The sequence below is a fragment of the Podarcis cretensis genome, assembly GCF_951804945.1.
Source record: "Podarcis cretensis genome assembly, chromosome: 5".
Lineage (NCBI taxonomy): Eukaryota > Metazoa > Chordata > Lepidosauria > Squamata > Lacertidae > Podarcis > Podarcis cretensis.
Window position 1 is genome coordinate 4,025,737 of NC_137174.1, and position 15,303 is coordinate 4,041,039.

Here is a 15,303-nt window from a genome sequence, read left to right on the forward strand (position 1 = left end):
TCAAATGGGCCTTAGAAAGCACTGCAAATAACAAGGCCAGTGGAAGTGATGGTATTCCAGCTGAACTATTTAAAATTTTAAAAGTTGATGCTGTTAAGGTGCTACACTCAATATGCCAGCAAGTTTGGAAAACTCAGCAGTGGCCAGAAGATTGGAGAAGATCAGTCTACATCCCAATCCCAAAGAAGGGCAGTGCCAAAGAATGCTCCAACTATCGCACAATTGCACTAATTTCTCACGCTAGCAAGGTTATGCTTAAAATTCTACAAGGAAGGCTCAAGCAGTATGTGGACCGAGAACTCCCAGAAGTGCAAGCTGGATTTAGAAGAGGCAGAGGAACCAGAGACCAAATTGCAAACATGCGCTGGATTATGGAGAAAGCTAGAGAGTTCCAGAAAGACATTTACTTCTGCTTCATTGACTATGCAAAAGCCTTTGACTGTGTCGACCATGGCAAACTATGGCAAGTTCTTAAAGAAATGGGAGTGCCTGATCACCTCATCCGTCTCCTGAGAAATCTCTATGTGGGACAAGAAGCTACAGTTAGAACTGGATATGGAACAACTGACTGGTTCAAAATTGGGAAAGGAGTACGACAAGGCTGCATTTTGTCTCCCTGCTTATTTAACTTATATGCAGAATTCATCATGCGAAAGGCTGGGCTGGATGAATCCCTAGCCGGAATTAAGATTGCCGGAAGAATTATCAACAACCTCAGATATGCAGATGACACAACCTTGATGGCAGAAAGTGAGGAGGAATTAAAGAACCTTTTATTGAGGGTGAAAGAGGAGAGTGCAAAATATGGTCTGAAGCTCAACATCAAAAAACGAAGATCATGGCTACTGGTCCCATCACCTCCTGGCAAATAGAAGGGGAAGAAATGGAGGCAGTGAGAGATTTTACTTTCTTGGGCTCCATGATCACTGCAGATGGTGACAGCAGCCACGAAATTAAAAGACGCCTGCTTCTTGGGAGAAGGGCAATGACAGGCCTAGACAGCATCTTGAGAAGTAGAGACATCACCTTGCCAACAAAGGTCCGTATAGTTAAAGCTATGGTTTTCCCAGTAGTGATGTATGGAAGTGAGAGCTGGACCATAAAGAAGGCTGATCGCCGAAGAATTGATGCTTTTGAATTATGGTGCTGGAGGAGACTCTTGAGAGTCCCATGGACTGCAAGAAGATCAAACCTCTCCATTCTGAAGGAAATCAGCCCTGAGTGCTCACTGGAAGGACAGATTGTGAAGCTGAGGCTCCAGTACTTTGGCCACCTCATGAGAAGAGAAGACTCCCTGGAGAAGACCCTGATGTTGGGAAAGATGGAGGGCACAAGGAGAAGGGGGCGACAGAGGACGAGATGGTTGGATAGTGTTTTCGAGGTTACCAGCATGAGTCTGACCAAGCTGCGGGGGGCAGTGGAGGACAGGAGTGCCTGGCGTTCTCTGGTCCATGGGGTCACGAAGAGTCGGACACGACTAAACGACTAAACAACAACATAAAGTCTCCTGCCATTTATTGGGTGCTGCAGGGCCTCCCTATCAGAGACACAAATGCTTAATTCTCTTTTAAGTGTGGCTTAAAGGCACTTTAACTTTGACATGGTCACACCCTGGTGGTTTGGTCATATGAATCTAGCCAGAGAAGTTATTGCAGGTGAATTCCCTTAGCTGATTTGCAACACCATGGCTGACATCCTGCTTTGATTGTATTGCACTAGATCTTTCCTACCTTTTAAATATGAGAAGAAGCCTTTCCCTAGTTCATAAGTTTCATGCGGTGATAAATTCATTACTACATGCACATTCTTAGAATCTAATGTGAGTAGTGACCATCAAAGCACCTTAGCAGCAAATTGAATTCATTCCACTTCCTGCCTTTTTTAAACATTTTATTTTGCTTTAAAGATCTTTTATGAATTAATGCTATAAAACTTTGATGAATTATTCATCTGAATTCCTTGCGAGCTTTGCACTTTGGCATATTGTTACTTTCTCTCTCTCGTTCAGCTGTGCCACTTAAAATATTAAGCAGCCTGAGCCCTGTCTTACTCCCTCATTGGAAACAAGGCATCACTTTTTATTTTCTTGTTTTAATAAACAGCATCTTCAATATTACTGAGACTGAGGTGTACTCCAATAGCACTGAGAGGGAGTATATTTCCCCTATCCGTGCATTTTGTGAAGCAGTTGAGGCAGAGGTCAAGTCCCTCCACAGCCACTGGGAACATCAGGATAAGGTCAAGGATGGAAGCCTTTTTATTGCAGTCAGAAATCAGTGGAAGCTATGGAAGATGAAAACTAAGTGGCTTTAGCACAGGGGGCCCAATAAGTCCACAGAGATCCATTTCCTAACGCACCAAACCCCTTTTCACCCTGGGCAGACTTTACAGGCCCCAGTGCTCAGAAGAATTTCACTTTAGTGTTGTGATAGTACAATAAAGTGGTGTCTGATGATCACTCCATTACTTGACCTGCCAGATCGTACTAAAAGACAGTGCTTAATGGAATAAGGAACAAGTATATCCACTTTGCCTTAGGATTTAAACAAAACATTTTGCGGGGGGGGGGGGCACGGTTATGTCTGGCTTTTCATTTTTAACTTGTTGGAAGCAGATGTTATTTTAAAGGAACAGATGGAGATCCCACATACGGCCAATTTAATAAGCTGCCATTTTAAAACACTATTCATTTTTCACTAAATGATTTTTAATGAACAAAAATGAGTGCCTTAAAAAGTATGTGTATGGGTAAACAGATGATGCTGATCTAAAGAGGTACTAATATTTGTGCCATTGAATTCTTGTTAGGCTGTCAAGTGCCATGACTTTTAGCAAGGTAAGGAAGGAATAAAACCTCTTGTCCGAGAGGAATCCTGCCTGTCCTCCGTCCTAAACACTTGGGATCCACATTGGTTCCCTGTGCAGAAGTTTTGTGAGTGGCTTGCCCTTGATAGCACTGTGTTTTTTCCTTTTTTTCTGAATAACAATGGCTCATGAGTCCAAAAAAGAGTGATTTCATCAGCATCGCTATCAGTTCAGTCATTTTTCTTCCATCACTAATAGCTTTTTTAAAATTTCTTTTGCTCTTTTTAGCAGTGTAAGCATGTAACTGTTCCCAGTGAAAAGCAACATTATTTTGGTGGTTGCATTTAGCACAGTGTCTGTGAACTACTGGCCCAACTTTTTTAGAGGGGTAGCTATGTTTGTGCCGTAATAAGCCTGTTAGTCTTTGAAATCCCACCAGATATGTTTGCTCCACACACATACACCCTTTTTTTGAGAGCCAGTGTGGTGTAGTGCAGCTGCTGGGTGACCTTGGGCTAGTCACACTTCTCTGAAGTCTCTCAGCCCCACTCACCTCACAGAGTGTTTGTTGTGGAGGAGGAAGGGAAAGGAGAATGTTAGCCGCTTTGAGACTCCTGAAGGAGAGTGATAAAGCGGGATATCAAATCCAAACTACTCCTCCTCCTCCTCCTCCTCTGCTTCTTCTTCTTCTTCTTCTTCTTCTTCTTGCTTTTTTCTTGTTCAAAATTTTATAATTTATAACAAACTTATTCTATGGCTGACAAATCACACATATGCACTAAATTTACAGTTTATATCATCATCCACTAAAATAGTAGCTTTAATGTAATGCAGTGCAAATATAAAATTCAGTGCTAGAAACCTATATCATATATTTAGAAGTTCTATGGTGCAAATTAATTATTCGGTTAAGACAGCAGTGAAAAAGCCTTAAATAGTTCTAATTAATGTTCTATTTTCATGTGCTTAATAAGAATGAACCATAAATTTCCAGGTTTTTTCATTTTTTTGTCCATCTGCCCCACCATCAATTTTGTCATGGTGCCAAAAACCCAAATTTGATTAAACCATACCTATTTTGTTGGACTTTCAGAAGCATACCATTTAGGTTCTATCAATATTTTGGTAGCAGTTAACAAAACTCCAACTAAATTTGGATATTTTGGTTTCACATCTTCTTTAAGATATGAACTAGAGTTCATTTGAATGTAGTATCCAATTATTTCTTGTATATCTGCAATAACTATTGAAGACCTCATAATCTTTTCACACCTCCACCAAAACATAATTTGCGACTTTCTCCCCACGTTTTCAGCATGTTCCATTAACATCTGGGTGTATCTTTGCTGAATGTTGTGGAATTTGATGCCAGCTCTGTAACATCTTATGGAAGTTTTCTATTACAAGAAGTGATAAAGTTACCATGGTGATAAATATTTATTTCCACAACTTGTCAAAGACATTCCCCCCCCCTAAACTTTGTCTTAACCTCTTCCTTGTTCTAATCCAGCTAAGTATTTCTCCAGCAGGCAGCTTAAAATGCTGTAATGCTCATGTCCCACACCAGAGCCCAGAGCATTAACTGGTACTTCTGTCTCCTGACTCATCAGCTGTGAAGCTGGACATGCCCTGCTTAACCATCAGTTTATGGCCCAACAGACCCTGGGGGTTTCTCCAATTCCTTTCTCTTTTCTATATAATCAAAGAGTAGACTTTGACAAGCAAATATCAGCTGAAATGTATTCTTTGCAGTGTAAAGCATGTATAATAAACCACTTCAGGCTAAAACCTACTTTATGTTGACATGGCCTCATTCTGTTCTGAAACAGGACCAGTGCTGTGCAGCTTGCTAGGTGAGAATTGAACCATTGTATTTGAAAGAGATGAAATCATTTAAAGGTCTGGTTAAAGTAGAAAATTTGCTCAAAGAGGTTTTTCTTGTCCTTTAATTTTCCTACTTACTGGAGTAATAAAATTTACATATAAAATGCTTTCCTCTCCCTGTCGTTTAATTCCAATGGTAATTTGTGGCACCCAAATGTAATTTGTGTGACATCCTGAACAGCAAAGGATCTTGGGCAGCATAGAAACGAACCAGGCTGGGAGCAGTATGGCATAATGCAATGAGTTCAGTGGAGGTATTTGACCAAAGCAGAACTATGGAATAAAAATACTTAGTTTCCAGAAAAGTATACTGGCTCCAGCCCCAACCAGACACACAACACACTTTATATCCTTTTCATTAACACCCACTGAGGGACACTTTCAACATTGGGTTTTGGAAGCTATCCCTTAAGTTAGTGCTTATGGAGGCCTCTGCAACCTGAAAGCTACACCAGAAGGAGTAATTCAGTGCTACCTGTGTTATTCTTAGAACTGAACCACACAATCAGCAGAATCATGTGTTGTAGTTCTTACAGAACTGAGCAGTTGCATGCTTGAATGTCTCAAAAATAATAAAAACAACCAAAATTTAAAAAAACAAACCAGTGCAAATTAGGTGTCAAGGAAAAAGTTTTCCCTGCCACCCTTGTTTTCTGTAGTCTTCACACAACTTCCCAACCTGCAGACTGAAGTTGGTTACAGTTCAGCAAAAACCTGTTGAGTTTATAATTTGACTTTTAGGAGCAACCATGTATTGGATTTTGAGCCACAATCTGGTACAGTGATACCTTGGTTTGCAAACAGCCTGGTTTGCATATGTTTTGGATTACAAACATGTCAAACCCGGAAGTGCGTGTCCTGGTTTGCAAACTTTTTGGGGATTACAACCCATTTTTTATTTTTATTTTTAGATTACGAACAAATTTTTTGGGGAGGCCCCTTGGCGAAAGCGCGCCTTGCAATCTGTTTTGGTTTACAAACGGACCTCCGGAACGGATTATGGTTGTAAACCAAGGTACCACTGTACTTAGACTATGTAAAGAAAATAGGTAGCACTGTGTGAACATTGGGAGTCCCCGTGTAAGCAGCTTTGAGCTTTTTAAAGGGAAAGAGAGGTATAACCATACATTCTGGCAGACAGGAAATACTTGTATGCATTTTAAAATATTAAGTGGCTGACTGGAGTGGCCAATAGTCGTGGCTCATTATTAACCTTTGCTTTGTCTCTTTTTGCAGTAATTACAGTGCATTGTTAGGCGTCTGGATCTATGGGTTTTTTGTTGTGGTTTTGCTGGTACTGGACCTTTTGTATTACTCCTCAATGAACTACGATATTTGCAAACTGTACCTGGCAAGATGGGGAATCGAGGGGAAATGGATGAAACCGGAAGCAAGCCGGTGGATTAAACCTGCTCAGGACCCAAGACAAGTTCAGGCTCCGACTCAGCCTACGCCTCAAACACTGCAGGCAGCACATGCATTAAAAGCAGAAGCTTTAAATCCGCCACTGATGTCTTTTCCCAGTTCAACTGCCTGGTAAGTTTTGAAGGCTCTGGTGCCTATTTTTTTAACCCTCTTTTTGTACTGTGGTGTTTTCAGTTGGCAGCTATCAAGGAAAGTGTATCATTCATGACAAGGAGAGCAGGGTGATTTTGTTAATACTTTCGATGCCTGTACAATATAGAGAATATCGGCCCATCATCATCACCTGAACTAAGCCAGATCTGTGGACGCATCAGGAACAGGCAGTAGACTCCTGGGATGGAGGTGACTGTACCATTTCAGATGAGAAATACTATTATTGAATGATTCCCCATTCTGTGCTGGCTTGTGAGCTGTAAGTGTCCACACGGATACATGAAGAATCTGTAAAAACTGGAGGGCAAGGCTTCCTATTCCATTCCCCGTTATCTGTTTGCTGTGGAAACAGCCACATGCAGTCATGGAATACCCATCATTTATTTTGCATGCATAGGTCCCTTTTCATACACATGGCAGGAGACTGAGTTCAAGCTTGCACCTCACCTTATGGGCCGTGGATGCACCAGGGCTGTGACTTGAGCCATCCCATGGTGAAAGAACATGGAGGAACCTGACTGGGTCATGTGAGACCCATGCTGGCAGCATTCCTTATTGGTGATAAAAGGGAGATATGGCTGTCATCCTGAGACCTTGCTCTGGCCAGCAACGTTTGCACAACAAGGTAGAGCTCTGCTGCATGAGCTTATCAAACCAGTAACTTTTAATATATGAACTGCCATCTTAACATATGAATTGCATTCCAACTATGGTAAAGATTCGCCAAATATTCTGTGTCTCTATCAAAGGGTCAGTGATATATTTCTAGAAAAGGAGGTGCTGGAACTCACCATGAACACCTCCCTCATTCTATCAGAATGGCAATGGTGCCCACCTGAGAGGGGCCGGAACTAAGTTCCTGTGAGTTCCCTCTGAAAAAAAGCCCTGCAAAGGGTTATAACGGCAACCCAGTTCTGCCACTTCTGGGCTCAGCCTGCAAGAAAAAATAGTTATTTCGGTGCTTTGCAAAATCCAAGATAAGTGGGATATTCTGTCTAATTGACTTGGACGTGTTAAAGGCTAAGGGAACTACTCTCGGGAAATCCTATCCACATACTCCAAAATAGTATAAAGTCTTTAGTAGCTGGAGCTTCTTCCTATAGTATGACTGTCATTTCATACCTTTTAAATGATTATCTAGCTTGAAATAATGTTGATGGTTTCCCCACTGTCATATGTTTTGTATGAGACGTGTACGTGTTAATGTGATGTGATGTGCATCACATGTGATGCATTTTTCTATGAAACTTTGTGCACTTGGTCCGGGGTTCCCTCTTTTGCTGATTGTACCGGAATTAGTTAATAGAAGTGGTTTTTGTAGTGAGTAGCAAGGAAGAACCAGCTTTTGTATATTTTCCGTTGCTAAGCCCTGCATTTCTACTTTGTGAGTAGAGATTTCCAGCTTCAAAAGCACGTCATAGTCATACAAGTTGAAATGTGATGTTCCACACTAGAGAGAGGCCATGGGTCATTCCTATAAAAAAGGTCTGGTTAAATTTGTGACTTTCCCAATTAAAGGGTTTATGATTTCACTGTTTTAATGAGAAGTGCACAAGCGAGAGCTACTAAATACACCAGCCCATGACAATAAGTAATATTTTAAGTGGCCTTGTGGTTTTCAAGTGTTGGAAGGAATGAGGATTGTAATTATATGAGGCGCTGCTTTCCAGGATGGCTATGCAGAAATCTGCTTCCAGGCTTTTTCTTTTCTGTTTCCCCACCCCCACCATCTCGTAATGAAGACGACCCATTCTATCACAGTTTGGCAGAGTTCTCATTCCTTGCCAGCTAATGAGCCTAAGTTCATTATTCCTCATCCTACTCATTATCAAAGTGGAGAGGGAAACTTGCAAAGTTTGTTCTCTGCAGAAATTAGACAAGGGAGTATGGGGACCCCTAGTGGTGAAGTATAGATCACTTTCTCTCTCCCCCCCCTTTCTTTACATATAGTTTTCTGCTTTCTCCTGCAAAGTGCAGCATGACAACAATTATTCTAATAAAAATATGCTATAGAGTATAAGTTACAGGGTACAAGAAAATGCAGATATGCATTATTTCTGCTCCCAGTGTGAAAGCTGTGTATCTGGTATGGATAGGTATGTCTAACACACAGCAATCCTTGGTACATATGCTGCATGTGTGAGTAATTCTGCCTGACATATGGTTATTTCCAGAAAAGTATGTTGCTCAACATCAAAAAAACGAAGATCATGGCTACTGGTCCCATCACCTCCTGGCAAATAGAAGGGGAAGAAATGGAGGCAGTGAGAGATTTTACTTTCTTGGGCTCCATGATCACTGCAGATGGTGACAGCAGCCACGAAATTAAAAGACGCCTGCTTCTTGGGAGAAGGGCAATGACAGGCCTAGACAGCATCTTGAGAAGTAGAGACATCACCTTGCCAACAAAGGTCCGTATAGTTAAAGCTATGGTTTTCCCAGTAGTGATGTATGGAAGTGAGAGCTGGACCATAAAGAAGGCTGATCGCCGAAGAATTGATGCTTTTGAATTATGGTGCTGGAGGAGACTCTTGAGAGTCCCATGGACTGCAAGAAGATCAAACCTCTCCATTCTGAAGGAAATCAGCCCTGAGTGCTCACTGGAAGGACAGATTGTGAAGCTGAGGCTCCAGTACTTTGGCCACCTCATGAGAAGAGAAGACTCCCTGGAGAAGACCCTGATGTTGGGAAAGATGGAGGGCACAAGGAGAAGGGGGCGACAGAGGACGAGATGGTTGGATAGTGTTTTCGAGGTTACCAGCATGAGTCTGACCAAGCTGCGGGGGGCAGTGGAGGACAGGAGTGCCTGGCGTTCTCTGGTCCATGGGGTCACGAAGAGTCGGACACGATTAAACGGCTAAACAACAACAAATGTTGATCTGAACTGTGAATTGCTATAGTGTTCGAAACAATGAAAGGAATAAGAGTCATGGAGACAACAGAGGGAGTCTGCTCCAAGCGTAGGCTGCATAGACAACGTTTCAGTTGGATTTACGAGTGGCTTCAGTCACCCATGAGATATGCTGAAATGAGCCACTTGATATCAAAAGAATTCTCCAGAGTTTGAACTTGGAGCACAAGGAAAGAATTCACATTAAATGGTGGCGTGGGAGATGCTACTGCAAATTAAGGTCATTCTGTGCAGCCTTTGCATGGACTATTGAGGGAAATGCATGGGCTTCTGGAGAAGGAGGTGCAAGAGAATAATGAAAGACAGAGAAAGAGGGAGCTTTTCCAATATTTATTCAAAATAAAAATGGGAAACCTGTACATGAAGCTTACAGTAAGGGAGTGAATACTTGATAGTGTAGCTGGGAAACCTCAGGGAGTAGAACATGGGAATCTTAATCTCTGGCTTGTGGCTTTGAGCCCCATGATAGGCAAAAGATTCCTGCATGTCAGAGGGTTGGGCTAGATGACACTTGTGGTCCCTTCCAACTCTGCAATTTTGTGATTCTATGATTTACCACAGAAATAATGAAGAACCTAAGGGGCTTATTGACCACAATACACTGGTTCTGATGGACACATAACATTAAACCATGATTTGCATAAACCTTAATTAATAAACCACAGTTTAGTGTTACATGTGAACCCATCCTAGTACTGCAACTATGGTTTATTAAGTATAGTTTGTTGGGAAAAAACAAGCCATGGTTTGTTGTTGGCTTACTGATCTTGACAATGGTTGAATCCATTGTGAATCCACATGTGAATCCAGGCAGTTTATGGTTTAAGTGTAGTTTGTTTTCTTTGCTTCATCAAAGTCACCTCAGACAATGCCACACAAATGATGAGCTGTAACCAGCTTTGTTCCTGCTTTACTGCTTGTTGTGTGTTTGGGAGAGACAAACCACATCACGAAACTATAACTTCGCCCTGCGTAGCATGACAGCAGCATGGCCAAGTGCTGCAGCTGCAGTCTTCACTCCAGGAACCTGCCTGATTGCTCCAAGCTGAATTCCCTGCTCCCACTCCTGCTACACTGGCATGGCCCAGGGAGAATGGGATTGGATGGTTCTGGCCTGGGTAAGCAAAAGAGTGATGGGCGACGTTAGATGTTGGAACAGATCATAAAATACATTACATTATTTCTGCTTTGGGGGGAGAGGAGCTTGGCATGTTTTCCAAGCTGTTCCAGTTCATGCCTGGGGGAAATCACCCCTTTCTAATTTCACGCAATTTCAATAAGCTTATTTTCATTTTGATTAGAGGAGAATCTAAATAGGACCCTTTGTTCTGAGATGCTCTGTTGTGTTTGCTCTAAACCAGAGCCAATCTGAAATAGATCAATAGCTCTTGTTCTTACAGTGGCCTAAATGGAAACTCCAGGTCCAAATTACCCTAACTTTGCAAATGTTCAGAATCTATATCTAGGGACATGTGAGTCTGGTCTAGGACCATAATAAACTCAATTCACTATATCTAGGGACTAGAGCTGCCTATCTGGAAAACAAAGAAGGCAATTTGAATCTTGCTGTTGAACTGAAAAATGTTAGATTAATGAAGTGTGACCCAACCTGTGTAAGAACTTTTCAGCCCACACGTCTGAAATCTGCCTCTGTTTTCCTCATTATGTGTCATTACAGTTTCCACAAGATGTGGCTGTGTGCTTCACATGAAGTTCTGAAGTGTTGCACGATGTACTTGTTTATGGTTTAATTGACTTCTCTTTCTGTTTGAGGACTGAGCTTCTCACGATAACTTCCGCAGAAAGCGGGGCATGTGCATATGGACACATGAAGCGGCCATATACTGAGCCATGCCATTGGCTCTTCTAGTCCAGGACAGCCTGTTTTGACTGCCAGTATCTCTCTGTGGCCTCAGGCAAAGTTCTTTCTAAGCTCTGCTTCTGAAAATCCCTTTAATGACAAAGTGTTGAGCCCATCATGCGCTCTGCCACTGAGTAATGGGCCCTCAACCCTAGGAGCAGCTGCTGGGATATTTTGTTTGGTGAAATGGATGAGTTCCACTCCATCAGGCTACTTTTTAAAGTTCTTCCTCTCTGTAACGTGTGAATCAGCCAATGGTGTGTCATCAAGTCACCACATAGTGCCAAAAAACAGAACTTCAACTGGGGGTGTGCATTGAGAGTGCTTGTTTTTTTTAGTCTTATGGGGCAAAATAAGTGAGATGCAATCTGGAATAGAGGTGAGGGGATACATGAATGTGGTCTTCAAATACCTGAAGAACTGTGATGCATAGGATGCAGCAAACTAGTTTCCTTTTGTTCCAAGCAACAGGACTATAACCTATGAGTGTCAGTTGTAAGGAAGCTGATTTTGCAAAAATATGAAGAAGCATTTCAGTAATAAGAGCTATTAGGCATTGGTGCAGTCCGATTGAGAATGCAGTCTCCTTTATGTTCTATCACTTTATGCTGTTTGTTGTTGTTGTTTTAATTTGATTTTACAACACTTTTGGATGTCCTTGAAGGTCAAAAACTGGCATATGAATTTTAAAGCAAATGAATAAATCTATGCAACATTTTGTTTTGTACTAGACCTAAACTTATTTTATTACTTTGAGAACACAAAATGCATTGGCTTGCATTCATCCCAACTGAAATCAATGGGAGTTAATTAGACATAACTAACTCTTCACATCGATTTCACTGGGGCCTAAGTGTGACTAATAGTTTGATTCTCAGTGCCTGGAACCACCAGAGGCCAGCAGAGAAAATGTGATTGTCCTGAAAAATTGAAAAGCTGCCCTGGGGGCGGGAGCCCTGACTCTGCTCCCTCTAGCCCTCACTGGCTGAGTTTCTTCAGGGAACTGCACAAAGATGCTCAGCAGCCTTGGTAATGTGCAAGCCCTCCCTACACTCACTCGCTTGTGATGGGGAAGAAACGCCTGCTGTCTTGATTTGAACCGGAGCAAACCATGGTTTTAGTTTTCCACTGCAACTTACCGTATTTTCCGCTCTATAACACGCACCCGACCATAACACGCACATAGTTTTTAGAGAAGGAAAACAAACAAACAAACAAAAATATTCTAAACGAAACAGTGGATGTATGATTTTTGTGGTTCATGCTGTGGCCACAGACATGTGATCTGACAGTGAGTTTGGAGTAGCCCAATGCAAAAATCCTGAGGATCCATGTGGATCCATGCTTTGTAACCACGTTTTTGCACCACTGCGGCCCCAGGCAACAGTGGATGTGTGATTTTTTTGGTGCAAGATGTAGCCATGGACATGCTATGTGATCTGATGGTGAATTTGGGGTGACCCAGTGCAAAAATCTGAGGATCCATGTGGATCCGTGCTTTGTAACCACGTTTTAAGTGGGGAGGGAAGGAAAAGCACTCAAGGAACAAGGAGCACGCGTGGGGTGGGTGGAGAAGGATGCTGCTAATAATGCAGGAGAGGGGTTTAAGGGGAGAAGGAACACGCATGGGGTGAGTGGAGAAGGATGCTGCTAATAATGCAGAAGAGGGGTTTAAGGGGAGAAGGCTCCTCTCCTCTCCCACTTTGCTCCTTTAAAGCAAGCAGGCTCTGCTTTTCTCCCTCCTCTGCGCTCATCCCTGGTTTAGCGAGCTGAAAAACTTTGCTGCTATGTAGTGAGCTGAGTGGGGAGGAGAGAGGGACAGAAAGCCTGCTTGCTTTAAAGGAACCAACCGGAAAGGAGCCGCGTACACTTGTGTAAGCAGCTCCTCTCCTCTCCCGCTTTGCTCCTTTAAAGAAGCAGGCTCTCTGTCCCTCTCTCCTCCCCACTCAGCGGCTCTTCTCCCGCTTTGCTGTTTCAAAGCGAGCCACGGAGGAGGGAAGGAAGAGGAGGAGGGAAGGAAGAGGAACCGTGGATCCTCTGCTCACAACTGCAGCAGATCCCCCCCCCCGCCGCCACCTGTAGGCATTCCCTCCATAACACGCACAGACATTTCCCCTTACTTTCTAGGAGGAAAAAAGTGAGTGTTATGGTGCAAAAAATACGGTAGCTATTTTGTGTCAATGCTGGAAGGTTTAAAAATTAAGCATGTGTTCCGAATGCTGCAGTCTGTCCACATCTTGAATACTGAAGGTGACTCGCAGAGAGAGAGAGCTTTCTTTATCGTTGCAATTTCACTCGAGGCAAATGTTTGTTATTGCCAGTGCTTTTTTTCTTTAAAAAAATGTTTAGGGGTACTCTCATTTTCCTACTCATATTGAAATCCTGCCACTCAATGAGGCCAGACTTAGATTCACAAAATGTTTAGGGGTATGTGTACCCCTGCATCACCCCATAAAAAAAGCACTGGTTATTTCTTTTGAATGGTTTCTATTCAGATACGGCCTGGGCAGGGCAGGGGTAGGGACCCCTTTTCAGTCCAAGGGCTGCATTTGCTTATGGGGAACCTTCCACTTGCCTTGTGCCCATGGTGGGCAAGGCCAGAGACCAAAGTGGACGGGGCAATAAATATGACTCTCACCTTTCGGATAGAAAGGCTGTATTGCAGCCACATGGAAGCCAGAGGTTTCCACGCACACACATCTCACCATCCAGTCAAGCAAGGGCCATTATTACCCTGGTTCAAGGATACATTCCTGCCAGGCAGAAGCACCAAAGCAGGGTGTGTGCTTGGGCTCTCTGCCCAACACTCGGCTAATAAATGTAGTAAATGTATTCAGTGCCCTTCAATGGATGATGTCCAAAAGTATTGTGGTGGTGGGTGTTCTAACGTGAAGACTTCAATAGCAACAAGCAAACAAACAGAACAGTATGTCTAGAGTGAATCAACTGTTTTGAAGGTGAATCTTCGTCAGCTGATGATGAAATTAAATATGTTACATACAATGAATGACAACAAAAATAATACTGAGCAACCTGCATGTAAATAATGAATAAATAATAAATGTGGAATACATACCAAATAATTATTGTTGTCATTCATTGTATGTAATATATTTAATTTCATCATCAGCTGACGAAGATTCACCTTCAAAACAGTTGATTCAATCCGGACATCCTGCCTGCGACGTGGTGTTCCCTCCCAGCAATTCATTACGCAGACTACTTCTTGGTTATGGACTGATACACACACACACACACACACACACACACACACACACACGAAGTTGATGACTTGTAAATTTTGGATGACATTCTAACCACGAACAATAATACATTTACTAAATTTATTAGCCACGTGTTGCAGTTGTATTGGAGCAGATTATTCTGTACTGGAACACAGGGGTTTGTTTTTGGCCCCTTAATACAGGGCAGAGAGGTGACTTTTGCCCTTGACCAACCCAGGTTTTGCTCTGGCCTTGCTCATCGCTACCCCAGCCTCCAAAAGGTTGCCCACAAGGGACTGAAGTTCTTAGACACAAAAGCACCCCCCCCCCCCGCTCCATACCAAGTCAAGGCAAAATAGGCTCTCAATTATTCCCATCATGGTAGTTGAGAGTGCAGGGCAGCCGCAGCAGGGGGATATTTTCTTATTAGTCTTTAAGAGAACATTTGTATAAGTAGAAATGCATGCTGTTACATTGTTAACCATCATTTTTCTGTTTTTGTTCTTATTTGCCTTCTGAAGCATTAAACGGGGATCCTATGTTAGGATCAGGTGAGTGTATCCCACACAGTTGAAACAGTTGCAATCACAACTGTGATGGGACAACACCCCACCCCCCAAACCTGGCTTGCCCCATGTTTCCTCTCCCAGCTCTTCCCTTTCCCCTCTAAAAATCTCTGGCAGTTGACATTGACATTGCCTTCATGTTATCCTCTTGTTCTCCCCTCCTAGTAGCGCTGCAGTCCTAACCCCACTTACCAGGAACTAAGCCCCATTGAATTCATTAGGACTCCCTTCTGAGAAGACGCTGTTTAAATTGTGCTGTTAGACATGGCAAGTTTCAGTAACCTTTAAAAAAAAATTTAAAAATCAGGCACAGAGTTTCTGTTCACCCCATTGATGCCATTGCTCAGGTTCTCGTTGACTTTAGTAGAGTAAAAATGTCTCACAGAAGCAAGAGTTTTCTTTTTTCCTTGAACATGTTGCAAGGCATGATCGAGCCATGGTTAAGCACTTTTTACTTATAATTATTTCAGTGAC

The 15,303-nt window shown here is 42.6% G+C and overlaps 1 protein-coding gene across 8 annotated transcripts in view; it reads left to right on the forward strand.

Annotated features, from left to right (window-relative positions):
- Window positions 1–15,303, forward strand: part of SHISAL1 (shisa like 1) — a 185,682-nt gene that overhangs the window by 146,867 nt on the left and 23,512 nt on the right. For 6 of the 8 annotated variants that reach the window (XM_079975504.1, XM_079975501.1, XM_079975502.1 and 3 more), the window contains 2 exons: window positions 5,926–6,225; window positions 14,785–14,814. In XM_079975504.1, the coding sequence (XP_079831630.1) occupies window positions 5,926–6,225; window positions 14,785–14,814 (330 nt within the window). The remainder of the gene's footprint in view (window positions 1–5,925; window positions 6,226–14,784; window positions 14,815–15,303) is intronic. The other 2 variants (XM_079975508.1, XM_079975507.1) reach the window with 1 other exon arrangement.